This window comes from Solenopsis invicta, chromosome 11, assembly GCF_016802725.1.
Source record: "Solenopsis invicta isolate M01_SB chromosome 11, UNIL_Sinv_3.0, whole genome shotgun sequence".
Lineage (NCBI taxonomy): Eukaryota > Metazoa > Arthropoda > Insecta > Hymenoptera > Formicidae > Solenopsis > Solenopsis invicta.
The window spans coordinates 13,312,433-13,328,496 of NC_052674.1; the positions used below are offsets into that span (position 1 = coordinate 13,312,433).

Sequence of the window (16,064 nt, forward strand, 5' to 3'; positions counted from 1 at the left end):
CACGCGCATATTTCGCTCAGCAAAGCTGAACTGTCATAAACAGAGCAATATGGAGCCCAACAGTAGTTGATAGGACTTTTCGCAGATGGCGAAATAATCAAAAAACAAAGACAGATCTATGCAATGGACAAAGAGCAATAGCCTGGTCTTGCTCGAAAAATAATCTGCAGTGATCTGTAGGACCGACGTCGAGGAAGTTCTTCTGTTACTTTAGCATCCTCTTAAGGGAGCGATCGGGAATGCTCGGTCCCTAGACCGGTCGGGTAGTCGGACGGATCTGTCTGTGCGTTTCCACTGCCGGCTTATATATCCGAACGCGCGACTGGATAAGCTAATCCGCGCGCTCGGTCGGCCAAGCCGGAGTGGGAGCGTTGTGGAACGCCACGGTCGGCGCGCGTGTCGCCGCGTGGTCGCACGGCGAAGTTCGGCCACAGTATACAGTAGCGCAACTCTCTTTGATATGTGAAGCCAAAATCACAGTGCGCAGACGCAAGCTCGGTCACTTTACACGGTATCGCCATCTGAACTTCTCTCTCACTTACTCTTCTGTTTTCCGTCTTTCTCGTTTAGAAATTGGCGGGTATTAGCTGCTTGCCTATCGTTGATGTTTTGCGAAATAATATTTTAGATATTTAAAGAGAAATAGAATAAGCAAAAGTGAAGTAAAGTGAAGTAAAGTGAAGTGAAGTAAAATAAAGTGCAGTGAAATAAAAGGAAGAAAGGAAATAACATTTAACCTTAAAGAGAATTGTGAATCTGTACAACATATAATATTGTACAGATTTTCAATTCTCTTTCAGAAAACTCTTGCACTTTGATCTTAGCTCTGTTTCAGATACAAGAAGAAAACACAGAAATTAGAGAGAAAATGAGTGAAAAAAGTGTAAAAAAGTGTTCTATAAGAGGTTGTCCTGGAAATCTGAAGAAAGGAAGACATGTATTTAAATTTCCAAAAGAATATGACAGGTTTTCATAATTTTATTATTTTATTATTTTATAGAAATATTTTCTAATTACGTTATATTTTTTACATAAATTGTTATATTTAATAAATTGCATGTTGTAACAGATGGTTGCAATGGGTGCATTTAAGTGGAAGACTGGATTTAGAAGAAAAAGGTCCAGAATATTCTTTTAGAAATTGTCGACTATGTCGTCTACATTTTGAGAAGAAATGTTTTAAAGTTAATAAAAAGAGAATTCTTCTTCAGCCAGATGCCATACCCACAAGATTTGGAAAAGATTTGCAGGAGTCATCAACTAAAATAATGTAATTATATAATTATACTTTAGATTACTCAATTACTAATACAGCTTTTCATTGCTTTAATGTTATAATATATTATGCAAACATGTACATACTCAGTTAGCATATATGTCCGAAATCAGAATGTAAGGCATCTTTAAAAATGTTATTTAAAAATATTTTTTTAATACGATGTATTGTTGTACTAATATACTAAATCACGCAATTTGAAATCTTCTTGCAGTGATGTAGAAACAGATGCAGAAGCAGAAAAGGACGCAGTATGCATGAATGAAGGAGAAAGCATACAAGAGCAAACAAGCTTTACAACAGAAGAAGAAGAAGAAGGAAATAAAACTGACAACAATATAGAAAAGGAAATGGACTTTGAAATTGTGAAACCGTAAGTTTGTATACCTATTACTATATATATTTTTTCTGTTTATAAATATTGTACGTAAATATGAAAGGAATAATAAAAATCAGATTGTACAATTAGTATAGTAAATGTCAAATTATCATGAAATTATTATGAAATTGTTAACAGAAAAATAGATAACAAGTGCATATTACTTAGAATTACTTTTGTATTGTAATATAATATAACATATGTTTGTTGTTAAAAGAGTAATATAGTATATACAGTATATGTATACAGATGTACCAGTATGGTAGGCCACCAAAAAACTTATATATACTTTTTATTTTCTTATATGATTATTTCTTAATTTCTTTTTTATTATTATTATTTATTATGCTTTCATATACCTATTATTCGTGACTTTATGACTGAAATAAATACTTTTGTTTTTTATTGTAATTTTTTCTCTTCTTATTTTTTAATACGCTGAATTGTGTATTTATTTAGAAGCACGTCTAATACATTTTGCAAAATAATGATGTCGAAAGCAACGATGACATCGAAAAGAAAGAATAGCCCTACAAAGGAACAATTACGTACAAGGATAGAGAAATTAAAATTAAAGAATAAGGTTCTCCAACAAAAACTGCGACGTCTTGAGAAGAAACAAAAAATCATCACTAAAGGATCACGAAGAAACGAAAAAGATGAGGTACAGAGGAAAGAATTTAAAACTTTAAGAACATTAGGAAATAAGTTATTATCGGAAAAATTTAATATGTTATTGTCAGTACAAATAGACGCGCAAACAAAAGGCAAACGTGGCATCCGATATAATTATGAATTTAAAAAATTTGCTTTATCAATGTACTTTTTAAGTCCGCGAAATTATAGAGAATTAAAAAAATCATTTTCATTACCTTCTGTACGCACTTTACAATCTTTCACTTATAATTGGAATGTTGAGCCTGGTATTAATATAAAAATCTTTGAAGCTTTAAAAATTAAATTAAATTCATTACCGCTTATAGAGAGACATTGCATTTTGACCGCGGATGAAATGAGTTTAAAATCTCATTTGTTTTACAATGTTTCACGAGATGAAGTAATAGGATTTCAGGATGTTGGTGATAAGAAATCACCAATAGCTGCAAAAAGTGCGTTTGTTCTTATGGCACGCAGTATTGCAGGCAATTGGAAAGTTCCACTTTGTTATTGTTTTGCAGCGACTAATTGTACAAGCGATACATTAAAAACTATTATTTTTGATGCAATACGAAAATTAAAAGAATGTGGTACTACTGTGCATGCGTTAATTACGGACATGGGTTCCAATTTTTTGCAATTGTCTCGTCAATTGGAAATATCAAATCAAAATTCAGTATTTGTTGTTGATGACCAAAATATATTATATATTTTTGACACTCCCCATTTAATCAAAGCTACGCGTAACAATTTGTTAAAATATATTTTGAAATCAAGTAACGGTAAATTTGCGTCATGGTCTTATATTGTACAATTTTATTTAAAAGATACAAAACAATGGCTTAAAGCAGCTCCTAAATTATCTCCGATTCATATTGAACCTAATAATTTTTCGAAAATGAAAGTTAAATATGCCGTACAAGTATTAAGTAATCATGTAGCTGCAGGTATGTGCACGTTAATATCTGTAGGTTACCTACCATCTGAAGCAATTGGGACAGTAGAATTTATTGATCGTTTCGATAAATTATTTGATATTTTAAATTCATCTTTTATGGACAGTCCAAAAGAATATGGAAAAATTTTTACCGGAAGTACAAAACAATTGGAATTTTTGCAAGAAACGTTAAATTTTTTAAAAGATATTACAGCTACTAATAATAAGGGCAAAATTGTAAAAATTAAATGTTTTGAATGCTGGCAGGTCACTATTAATAGTATTATCCAATTATGGGAAAAATTAAAGACTTTTAATTTTCCACATCTACAAACTCGTAGAATCAATCAAGATTGCCTCGAAAATTTTTTTGGATCTATTCGACAACAAGGCGGTAATTCTGTTAATCCGACTCCTATACAGTTTTCACGCGCTTTTAAAAAATTATATAGTATTAAATTATTACAGCATTGTGATACAAAAAATTGTGCTCCAGATTCCGATGAATTATTAAATCTTATGGAAACATCAAACTTTCAATCTACAGATTCCGACTTTAATACATCATCACCTACCTATAAAATTTTAGATGTTCCTACACACGAGTATCGTTCTATGGACCTGCCAGAACAAAATGCATTAAAATACGTTTGCGGCTATTTAATCAAAAGATGTTTAGCAATACATTCGTGTGAAACGTGTACAGATTATATAAATGAAACTACTCATATTTTGGATAACACTACTTTATATTGTTCATTTCGCGATTACGAATCTGAAAATGGAAAACTTTTTGGAGCTTTGAATATTCCAAGTAATGAATTTTGTTTATACATACATAAATTAGATGAAATATTTGTTAAAAATTTCGAAAGTAATTGTTATAAAAAAAATATTGGTTCTTATTTACTTTCTTTAGTAAAAGATATCACGTTTCAAACACCATGTCCTGTCTTTCCCACAGACTTTCTCAATAAATTATTTTTTCGCATGCGCATTTATCACGCACTAATACAACATAATAAAGCATGTAAAGGGGTTGGTCAAAACAATAGAAAAATGTGGAATATCTTACATCTTTAATTTCTGTGTTTCTTGCATGCATATTGCTTTTATAAGATATTTTGTAATTTGTACACGTGTAGAGATAAGAAATATAATAATATTTTTAATATCACATGTAAAGGTAAGTTAGAAATAAGAAATGCTTAATGTAAAATATAACGGTAAGATAAGAATAAGAATATTTTGATAAGATGTATTAAACAATTTTTTTTTCGTAGCATTGATGGGACTATGGGGAAACCAAATAAAATGTAAAAAGCTGAACGGTCGTATTCCAGTTCTATATTGTCTTCTTTCTTCTTTTCTTTCTTTCTGGATTGTACTCAGCGTAAATAACTGAAGTACGCTCTGGAAAGACAGAGAAAAGGTAAGAAGAAAGTAAGTATGACTGTAAGTTAGATATTAGCGAATTAGTTATATTATGCGTCGATATTATTAATTTGGGTTTTATACGTTCAATTTATACTTATAATTGTAATAATAGAATTTTTTGAAACAAAATGCGTATCTTCAAATACACATTTCATTTAAAAAACTCAAGTATTTTTTTAAACGATATGTAAATTTCCAATGTATAAGTATGTTTCATTGCATTTTATCGATTTTGTATGTATTATTATATAATAATTTTACATTTTGTGCTCAACAACTTTTTTAACTTTATTTTCTTTTTTTCTGGATCGTACAGAGGTGGACCGAGTAGCTGAAGTACGATCTAATGAAAGAAACTTTTAGTCATACACATAGGGTGTCAGGTAACGATCGCCCGTGGTTTCGTGGATTGATAGATCAAGTAAAAATGAGCACAAAAGTCCTTTACCATTTTTTAATATTTGCCATAGTTAACGAAATAAAAATTAATAATTAATAAAAAATTATTATTAAAATAATAATTATTATTTAAATTATTAATTTTAAATAATAATTATTCAGTCACACACACACACACACACACAGATATATATATATATATGCAACAAATGTATCTTTAAATACAAAATACTAAAGATATGAATGTATTTTATAAAATATAACTATGTACTTATAAAAAAAAAATATATTTTTTTATTTACAAAAGGGTATACTTTTTATTTTCAATACAAAATTTAGCTGCTCTTAAAGTTTATCTTAATTTGTCATAACTAAAATTATTAAATATCTTTCATCTGCATATTTATTTTCTAAAGCTCAATCTATATCACTTATTTAAGAATTTGCTCTTTACATACATCAAATATATATTATAATATAATTTTATACTTATTTATAATCTGATAAACCAATTTCTCTAACGTTGCTATGAATTAGAAAGAGAGCATAAATACAAAGTAAAAGAGTAAGTGAGAGAGAAGTGCAGATGGCGATACTGTATAAAGTGACCGAGCTTGCGTCTGCGCGCTGTGATTTTGGCTTCACCAACATCAAAAGTGCCGACAGAGAGTTGCGCTACTGTATACTGTGGTTCGGCCGTGCGCGCACGTGTTCCCCCGCTACGCTCGGCGTTCGTCGTTCGGTAGACGGAACGGAGGCGCACGGACGGTGGAGGGACGTATCGTTATATATATTATAAATATCGCTTAAAATGTTTTATATTCCCAAACAGCACACAATATTTTTTAAATGTTTTTTTAATATTTATTTATGTTTATTTAATATTAATTTTTTTACTTATTTTTTATTTCTATAAAATTATCTTTATTTATTATTAACTTACATTATTACTTACATTATTAACATTTAAGCTATTTAATTTTCAATTATTATTGATTTTAAAATTTGTTTAAAAAATATTTCAATAACATCTATGAAAATCAGTAAAAAATTAACTTAATTATATATATTTATATAAATAATATATTTTAATTATATATATTTTGTCTTTTTGATAACATATATTGAGCAAATCTATCAATGATGCATATGTATTAGCACAAAATGTTTACAGATCATCACGAGGGATCAGTTTCGCAGAGATTACAGATGTCAAGCAACGTTCACCGAGGTCGCGATTTGGATGGGTGACCACGTGGAAATTTCCGAAAAATAATTCTTAAGATAAAACGTCAATATTAAAAAAAGATTTCAATATTGATTTTTTATTTTTTTTATTTTATTTTTAACCTCAATATTAAATAAAGATATTTTAATGAAAAGAAGGGCACTTAACCCATTATTTTTAACGTTTTTATAAATGTTTCTAAAAATGTGTTTTAAAAACATTTTTTAAATATTGTGTGCTGATTGGGTTATAATAATCATTTTAAATATTGAAAATAGACTATATGTATACCCAAACCGTTATTCGTAGAAATTTCGTTGTCTTCTACGATTTCGACTGGAATTGCATCATGTCTAAGTTTTACTCGTACATTCCCAGATTCTCCGATTAAATCTTTTAATCACAATTGATTTTCAAATTGTGTATAATGAAAATGCTCCGAACAAACACGAGCTACACAAATCAATAATACATTTAATAAATCAATATTAATTATATTTTATTAATTACAATACCGTGTGTTAAATAAATAAAAATAAATCATATCAACGAAGGTATGTGTACATACCAATTTTAGGGTTAACATTTTCTTTGCATACAATTTTCCACCTCTCGATCATTTCTGTTTTCTTCGCAAATGTCAAAAAACTGATTTTTTGGTTTTTTGTGTTTCGATAATTATTTTTACAATTTTTTTATTGCACACGGCATCGTAAAATCAAAATTACGCGCGTTTGATATGTATGATTGCACGATGGCGGATCTCAGTCACTGCGCAGAACGTGACGAAAATGCGTTCAAGAAACAAGCACACCTTCCCAGATAACAATTCGTGCGACCTCATATTGCCCTCATGCATGCGTATCATACTGTGCCTGCACAGTGCTATCACCAGAGAGAAAACTGAGAGAGGACATGGCGAGCCTGAGGTCTTTCCGTCCACTGGCGCCTCTATGTGCACAAAACGTGCACATGAACTACGTAGCCAATGTGCATGATTCCCGTCGTTATGTGCACGATTTTGCGGTTCCGTTTCGTGCTACGTGGTAATGTCGACAATTTTGTGGTTCTCTTCCGTGGTACATGAAAGAGCGAGAAGACACATTAGTTAGGTAAAGACGGACGATCAATCTCTGTCCGTCCTTTGTCTCGCCATCGGCTAGAGAGAGAGAGAAACATTCGCGGTTGTAACACGGAGCGAGCCGAGCGAGCGACGATGTTGTCTCTGCGAATACCCTCCTCTCCTCACCCCCTCTCACCCATCTCGTTTTCCACGTTACATTTTCAGCCGTAAAATTCTGAAAGAGGATTTCGGGCGACTTCTGGCAGGGACGTAGAGAGACCGGAAAGCGCCCACTCTTTATAAATGTTTTTATATTTTGTTATAATGGCATATGCGCGCATATGTATAATTTAGAAATAATACGCGCGTATTTAATATTGTACAAAAAATAATAAGAAACAAATTAAAACAAAATACAGCAACGAAACAAAAAATATGCGAAGAATAAGAGCACAAGAGAAAATAAAAGTAATATAATAATAAAGTTATAAAGTGAAAAATATATATAGAACAAAAAATACCAAATAAAAAAGAAAGAGAGAGAGAGAAATATTCGCAGTAATAAGGCAATAAATAATTGTACTTAAATTAAGTTATAAGTTATAAATTTAATTTTATTAATATATTAACAACAGTTGAAATAAAAGTTGCATCCGCCTGTCCGTTGCGCTTGCCATCTTTCCTCACTGCTGAAAGTTGGGTCGTAGCTAAACAAAAATTAATAAATTATTTTAAAATAATTTAATTTTCAGCTTCAATTTTTAACTTTCGTTATTTTTGAAACATATATTTTAATTTATGAACTTTTTATAAATTAAAAATGTATGTATGTAAACAAAATATTTATAAGAGAAAAAAATACATTCCCACATATAGAACAATATTTCTTTGTTATTTCATATAGACTTAATTTACAAATAAGATATTAAATTTATTTGAGGATTTTTATTATAATTATTTGGAATTGTAACTTTAAAAATTTACGATTTTCAAATTTAACATGAATATTTTTCAAAATTAACTATTAATTTAACTTAATACCTAGTTTTTTTTTAACTTAATTTTAAATTATTAACTTTAATTAAAAAAAATATATTTACCGAACTCTGCCTCCTCTTCTCCATCCTCCTCTCGACTCTCCTTTCCACCCTCCTCTCATCCATCCTCCTCTCATCCATCCCCCTCTCGACTCTCCTCTCCATCCTCCTCTCGACTCTCCTCTCCACCCTCCTCTCCATCCTCCTCTCGATACTTCTTTCCATCCTCCTGTCCATCCTCCTCCCCACTTATATCCACGTGGTTTTCCATATCTAAATCAAACAGAAAAAAATATATATTATATATCTTAATGTGTAAAACATCAAAGAGCTGCTATAATATGCCGAAAAATATTATATTACTACTAATTATAAAAGCATGTACTTACATCACGTTTCTTTCTTTCAGCAAACGTCCTCCTCTCTTTTTCTTTTTGTTTTTTTTCTCTTCTTCCTCCTCTTCCTCCTCCTCTATCTCTTCCTCTGTCTCTTCCCCTTTCTCTATCACGTTCTCATCTATCTCTATTCCTCTCATTCCCTCCTGTATTTCTTTATCTAACTCGGCATCTAAATCTCTTTCCGTCTTCTTTATCTTTTCCTTGTGTCTTGCGTCCTGACCTGTAAATAATTGTACATTTTATTAATAAATCTGTAAATATATATAATTTATTATATTACGTCAGATAATATGCCTTATAAAATGTTAGAGCGTGTTTTTGTCAGTCTAGCTTTAGTATTCATTACACGAAAGGATATAATGACAAAAACAAGCGCCTAACATCTTTAGAAGCGCAATTGGATATTTCTTTAAAATAATCTGGCAAGGATTGTGTGTGACTCAATACTTGCCAGATTATTTTAAAGAAAATGTATGTTTTTACTTACATTTTTTCGGCACGTTCCGCTGAGCACGATTATCAGTAGCTACTTAACGAATTAGTGACCAGTGACTGAATGATTCCTCGCGGTCGCGCTGGCGTGTCTCGGATGCTGCTACCGTTTGTCAACTGTTGACGGCAGACAGTCGTGATGCGGGGGTGGGGGGCGGAGGGGGAGTGGGTGGAGACGCACCAAAGAAAAGTTGCGGGTCTGTAGAATATAAATTATAAGATTACAATTTTTTAATATTTATTACAAAGAAATATAATATTAACAAAAATAAAAAAACAATTTTAGTAAATATTTGTATGAATTAAACATTTAATATATTCTTTTCGAAAAATATGATTTATATATTTTATATTTATTAATATGCAATTAAAATTAAAAGATTTGTAATTAATTCATAGACAATTTTATATTGTATTGATTTTTTATATATACTGAAAATAAATATTGGAAAATTGAATAATTGAAAGAGACTATAATATATATTTTACAAAGACTTTAGAAAGCTTTCATACAAACACGCATATGCACACGTATGCACGCACACACGTATTATATATACGAGGTGTGTTCAAAAAGTATCGCGAATTTTGAATTTTCGCGGGTTACGTATATTCGAATTTTGATCTTTTTGTGGCGTTATGTTGGTACTCATGTCTCTCACTTATGCCGACAAGCTCGGCCATTTTGAATGTTCACTTAATTGTTGACAGCTGCTTTGCTTGCACGTGTTTTGGATCGTCTTCGATTTTTACCTATTCAAAAAAATGGATGAAAGAACCTGTATCAAATTTTGTGTGAAAAACGAAATTAAGTGCGCGGATGCATTCCGAATGTTGACTGTGGCATACGGAGAAGCTACCTTGGACCGAAGCAACGTTTATCAGTGGTACAAAATGTTCTCAGAAGGCCGAGAAGATGTGAACGACGAAGAGCGTGCCGGACGCCCGAGCACTTCAACAACAGACGAAAAAATTAATGAAGTGGAGAAAATGGTATTGGCCAATCGTCGAATCACCGTTAGAGAAGTTGCTGAGGACCTAAACATATCGATTGGCTCGTGCCATTCGATTTTTATCAATGATTTGGGCATGAGACGGGTCGCCGCGAAATTCGTACCAAAATTGCTCAATTGCGACCAAAAACAGCATCGCATGAACATTGCTAATGAGATGTTGGACTCTGTCCGCGACGACCCAAATTTGCTCCAGAGAGTCATAACTGGTGACGAATCGTGGGTTTATGGTTATGACGTGGAAACCAAAGCTCAATCATCTCAATGGAAGCTGCCGCACGAACCAAGACCGAAAAAAGCGCGCCAAGTTCGGTCGAATGTGAAAGTTTTGCTGACAGTTTTCTTCGATTGCAGGGGCGTGGTGCATCATGAGTTCTTGCCACAGGGTAGAACGGTCAATAAGGAATATTACCTGCAAGTTATGCGCAATTTGCGCGAAGCAATCCGCCAGAAACGCCCGGATTTGTGGAAGAACAAAAATTGGCTTTTGCACCACGATAACGCCCCTGCTCACACATCGTTGCTTGTGCGCGACTTTTTGGCCAAAAACAACACACTAATGATGCCGCAGCCACTGTATTCCCCAGATCTGGCCCCCTGTGACTTTTTCTTGTTCCCTAAACTGAAGAGGCCCATGAAAGGACGACGTTACGCTACGCTTGACGAGATAAAGACGGCATCGAAGGAGGAGCTGAACAAGATAAAAAAAAATGATTTTTTGAAGTGCTTCGAAGATTGGAAAAACCGTTGGCACAAGTGTATAATATCTCATGGGGATTACTTTGAAGGGGACAAAATAGATATTCATGAATAAATAAATAATTTTTGAAAAAACACAAAATTCGCGATACTTTTTGAACACACCTCGTAGTTTTAATATTTCCGATATAATGGCTTTAATATGTAATATTTTATAAATTTTTTAACCATTTAAAAATGAACCAAAAAATTAGCGTAAATAATTAACACATTTAACTTTTAAAAATACTTACTTGTATATACTTCCTTATAGCAATTCTATCTTCTGCTTTGAGTCATGTCAAGCAGTGAAACGTAAAAAAAACATTCTGCGTTATACGCAGTAAATTGTTAAAAAATATATTCTGCGTTTTACGCAGCAAAATGTTAAAAATCATTATTGTTCTATATGCAGTAAATTGTTAAAAAAATCCTTTCTGCGTCTTTTTAGACAGTGAAATATAAGAAAATATTCTGCGCTATGCGCAGTAAATTGCTAAAAAATTTATTCTGCGTTTTACGCAGTGAAATGTAATAAAATATTCTGCGCTATGCGCAGTAAATTGTTAAATAAAGTATTCTGCGTTTTACGCAGTGAAATGTAATAAATATTCTGCGCTATGCGCAGTAAATTGTTAAATAAAGTATTCTGCGTTTTACGCAGTGAAATGTAATAAATATTCTGCGCTATGCGCAGTAAATTGTTAAATAAAGTATTCTGCGTTTTACGCAGTGAAATGTAATAAATATTCTGCGCTATGCGCAGTAAATTGTTAAATAAAGTATTCTGCGTTTTACGCAGTGAAATGTAATAAATATTCTGCGCTATGCGCAGTAAATTGTTAAATACAGTATTCTGCATTTTACGCAGTGAAATGTAACAAAATATTCTGCGCTATGCGCAGTAAATTGTTAAATACAGTATTCTGCATTTTACGCAGTGAAATGTAACAAAATATTCTGCGCTATGCGCAGTAAATTGTTAAATAAAGTATTCTGCGTTTTACGCAGTAAAATGTAATAAATATTCTGCGCTATGCGCAGTAAATTGTTAAATAAAGTATTCTGCGTTTTACGCAGTGAAATGTAATAAATATTCTGCGCTATGCGCAGTAAATTGTTAAATAAAGTATTCTGTGTTTTACGCAGTTTAATATATAAAAAATATTGTACCCTGCACACAGTTAATTATAATAAAATACACGATATGTATTCTACATTTTATATTTCACAAAGAATATATTTCAACATGTTTGAAGATAAATATATATTATTTTTTAATATTCTTAGTTGCCCAGTTTTTGAAGTATCTTATACTTGTCATTTCTTCTGCTTCTTATTTGCTTTTCGTCAGTTTTTTTATGCCTTATTTTATTTTATATACTTCGTTTTCTCTTTTATTATAGAATAGTGCTCGATGATGCAAGATGGCTGTGTTTTAATTTTCTTATCACAATTTTATTTTTAATTCCATTTTTTTATTTATTTTGTAAAATTTTTACTTTTCGATGTTTACTGCTGCTTTTGCTACTTTTGCTGCTTTTGTCTTTGCGATTGTTATATCTTGTAGTAGCATATAATTTAACACTTATCAGAAATTTCAATGCTTGCAATCGATGACTATAACACGCATTGTTTTTATCAAACCATTCTGGATATTTTTCATTGGTTAAATTAACACATTCGTTAGATATCTTATCTAAAATGTGTGTACATGCCCAGTAATGTTTCCAAATACGATTAAATGCTTTTAGTTGTATCTCGATTATATTGTCGAAAAGAGTTGTTGGCCTTATTAACTTCGTAACAATAGGAGCATCTTCTTCTACATTTGGATATTCGCGATATTCGATGTAAGGGAGGGTGGGGCACATAGTGACAGTTTTGGGAAATTCGTTATCAAAGTCCATTTTTTAAGTTGGTAGTCAAATATTTTCATTTGTACATTTTCGTTTAACCTTTATAAACACAATCTGTCTTTTATATTAATATTATGAGCCGTATTTAAGGAAAGATACGTCGTCAAAAAGATCTTTGCATTTGTCACTACGTACCCCAGGCTGGGGTACATAGTGACAATTTCGGGGGCAGATAGTGACAACTCCATTATCATTAAAATCAGAGACTGCAAGATATCACTAAACTTTTTATTAAATACCATAGGTATTATATTAACGTATGTAACATTAAAAAAATAAATTTGAAGAAAAAAACTACAAACATTTTAAAAATTATTTATTAAAATAAAGAAATATGCTTTCTATCTGAAATAAATAAATTTTAAATTAGGTTTAATGTCGGTGTGAAAGAGATACACATACATAAATTTATATAATTTATTTAACATATCATTTTCAAGCAAAAGATATGGCTGCCTATTACAGTCAGATCTCAAAATTAATGAAAATATTGCTGGCAGCAAAATATATCTTTTTATAATATCTTTTTAAACTTTTATAATGATATATTTTTTAAATATATCATTATAAAACAAACTCTCTTTGGTTTTGCTTAAACATATAAAGATCACTGCAGATCACAGAAAAAAAATTATCACAAGTACTGTATAGAAATATGTAACATTAGTAGGTAATACGATCGTTATTATCTCCAGGCTTCCAAACCGATTTTTCTTTATAATATTCTTTACAAAAAACTTGCTTTCTTTAGTCTTAATGACACTAAGATAAATTCTCCTTTTTCTGAGATTTTTTCATGTTATCATTATCAAAACATATATTCTTTTTCACCTTTTTTTGTCCTTTCTGATTTTTCTTAGTTTCTACTGTTTTTTGTTCTTGTCTTTTTCTTCTTTCTTCAGCTTTGTTTTTCTTTAATTCTTTTTCGTTTTCTCGCTGAGCTATTTCATTTTTTTCAGGCGTATCAGTTGCTATCATGCATCTTCCTTTTCGTTTATTCCTTCGCTTATTTTCTTGCTGTTTTGCTTTTGGTAAACCTCGAATATCTGCTGGACCACGAAAAGAAGGCTCATTTGAAGAGGAAGCAGATGGATATTCACTGACATTAACATTGATATCAAATTTATTTGTGTTGATTCCTTCTTCAGTGATATCAACAAGAATGTTAGTAGGTGTCATTATTTCAGGAGAGGAAATGGAATCTGCCTTAGAAGAATCAAGCTTTTCTGTTACACTAGCCATGATAAAATCAGATTCTTGAAATACATTCCTATTGAATGGGAAGATTCCAGTTGTTTCAAAACTCTTTATGATATTATGAGGAGTTACTGCTTTGCAGAGTGCCTCTTTGACAAAACCAGCTATGCGATATAATGTAGGAGGACTAGCAGGATTATTCATAAGATATGAATTAATAGCGTTATCATAATGAACCTTAAATGGACCAAAGATTCCCACATCTAGAGGCTGAAGTCTGTGAGTGCAGTGAGGAGGAAAAGTAAATATTACCACGCCATTTTCTTTTGCAAGATTTAAAGTCTTTGTAGAAAAATGAGTTTCCACGTTATCCAACAATAAAAGAGTAGGATTTTGCTTAGATGATTTAGTGCAATTGATGAAGTGCTCCATAACATGGAAAAATGATTCTTTTGTCATGTACCCCTTTTCATTTCCTAATCCAAGAGATCCAGGAAAAGCGTTTATCATTAAGTCTGGTATACGTTTCTTTCGAGGAAATATAAGCACAGGAGGTAAAACAACACCGAAAGCACCAATAATAACGCATGTAGTAACAGATGTCCCTCTCTCTGCGCCCTTTATTTGATGAACTTGTTTTACACCCTTTGGTGAGACGATTTTTCTCTGATTTTGGACAGTTGAAGTGCACGTTTCATCCAAATTATAAATTCGAGATCCATTCTTGAATGAATCACTCCTTAAAAGTACTTCTTCTAATTTGTTGAAGAATATTTCAACGTTAGTCTTATTGAAAGCCATTGCCCTTGCAATACTACAAGCTTCTGGCACTCTTATTGAAATAACTGGATGACGTTTTTTAAAGCCTATAATGAAAAAGATAACATGGATACATTGCATTAAGAGGCTAATGTAAAATTTTTAAAGACTAATAAAAATATACCGTGAAACCAATCTATTCCGGCTTTGCATTCCTTTTTCCAATTTTCTGGTATTGGTAAGTTATTTTCTACAGCAACTTGCCAAGCTAGCTCTCTTACCATATGAACTGTAAGCCCATAACCCATTTGAGCTACCTGCATGCAGTATTGGACAATACTCTCTTCAATTTCTTTAGTGAAGATACATCTGGATTGGTAACTCAAATTAAAAGATTTAGCAGAATTAGGATTCTCTTTTAATTTTGAGTAAACTCGATACAGTGTTTGACGATTTATGCCGATATGCGAGGCAGTATCTCTAATAGTCCATCCTGCTTTTAATAACTGGATGCCAGCTTCAAGTTTATCAGAGCTTGTTGTTTTCCTTTCTGTTTTTTTTTTTTATATGTTCTTACTATGTTGATTTGGTAAAAAAAGCATTTTAAGATCCAGTGGCTATAGAATTATTCATATAAATATTAATCAACAGTTTCTTAAGCAGGAATCTCAGATTACGGATCCTGTCTCATGCTTGTATGCAGCATACGATAGAATTCGCAATCTGGGATCTCTATTTTGAAGTAATTATCAGTTTAAAGGTCTCACCTCCGATTTTGATCAATTTCCACTTAATCTGCGTTTTCGTACGAAACGAAGAATCTGGCAGAAAAAGTGTCGCTCTGTCCCTTGAAGCGATATATTAATCGTTGATGTTGACAATAGTACAGGTTAGAAAACCTGTCATATCACCGACGTGCAGCGCTATGCGAGTCCTATGGCTAGATGCGCATGTGCAGTGTCGTCACTATGTGCCCCGTCAAAAACTGTCACTATCTGCCCCGAAGGTCGATAAACATTACAAAAGCAATAGAAATTATACCAAGGCTCAAATAATTTTGCTACACATGTCAAAAGTACGAGAAATAAGTAAACATGCTACCACAAACAGCATTTAAACTAAAATTTTTCATTAA

General features: G+C 31.9%; 2 protein-coding genes and 1 long non-coding RNA gene across 3 annotated transcripts; 1 reads left to right on the forward strand and 2 right to left on the reverse strand.

Moving 5' to 3' along the window:
- Positions 1 to 397: 397 nt before the first annotated feature.
- On the forward strand, positions 398 to 5,181 carry LOC120358984 (52 kDa repressor of the inhibitor of the protein kinase-like). Its single transcript, XM_039455051.1, has 5 exons — positions 398 to 966; positions 1,070 to 1,270; positions 1,491 to 1,649; positions 2,115 to 2,319; positions 4,533 to 5,181. The coding sequence occupies exons 1-5, from the start codon at positions 869 to 871 to the stop codon at positions 4,536 to 4,538; spliced, it is 669 nt and encodes a 222-aa protein (XP_039310985.1). The 5' UTR covers positions 398 to 868; the 3' UTR covers positions 4,539 to 5,181.
- A 2,791-nt stretch (positions 5,182 to 7,972) lies between these two features.
- Positions 7,973 to 8,528, reverse strand: LOC120358998. The gene is made up of 2 exons (XR_005575903.1): positions 8,477 to 8,528; positions 7,973 to 8,083 (listed from the first exon to the last, which is right to left on the reverse strand). It is a non-coding gene; the product is annotated as an uncharacterized LOC120358998 (long non-coding RNA).
- Positions 8,529 to 13,947: 5,419 nt separating this feature from the next.
- LOC120356784 lies at positions 13,948 to 15,252 on the reverse strand. The gene is made up of 3 exons (XM_039455230.1): positions 15,114 to 15,252; positions 14,078 to 15,036; positions 13,948 to 14,022 (listed from the first exon to the last, which is right to left on the reverse strand). Exons 1-3 carry the CDS (start codon positions 15,250 to 15,252, stop codon positions 13,948 to 13,950), a joined length of 1,173 nt encoding a protein of 390 aa, XP_039311164.1.
- Positions 15,253 to 16,064: the final 812 nt, after the last annotated feature.

Bases quoted from the DNA above. Each gene is read 5' to 3' on its own strand.
- LOC120358984 (XM_039455051.1), top strand. From the start codon at position 869: ATGAGTGAAAAAAGTGTAAAAAAGTGTTCTATAAGAGGTTGTCCTGGA. The intron at 967-1,069 runs GTTTTCATAATT...ATGTTGTAACAG, and splicing joins TTTCCAAAAGAATATGACAG to ATGGTTGCAATGGGTGCATT. The intron at 1,271-1,490 runs GTAATTATATAA...ATCTTCTTGCAG, and splicing joins GAGTCATCAACTAAAATAAT to TGATGTAGAAACAGATGCAG.
- LOC120356784 (XM_039455230.1), bottom strand. From the start codon at position 15,252: ATGCAGGTAGCTCAAATGGGTTATGGGCTTACAGTTCATATGGTAAGA. The intron at 15,037-15,113 runs GTATATTTTTAT...TTTTCATTATAG, and splicing joins CGGAATAGATTGGTTTCACG to GCTTTAAAAAACGTCATCCA. The intron at 14,023-14,077 runs GTCAGTGAATAT...TTCGTGGTCCAG, and splicing joins AATTTGATATCAATGTTAAT to CAGATATTCGAGGTTTACCA.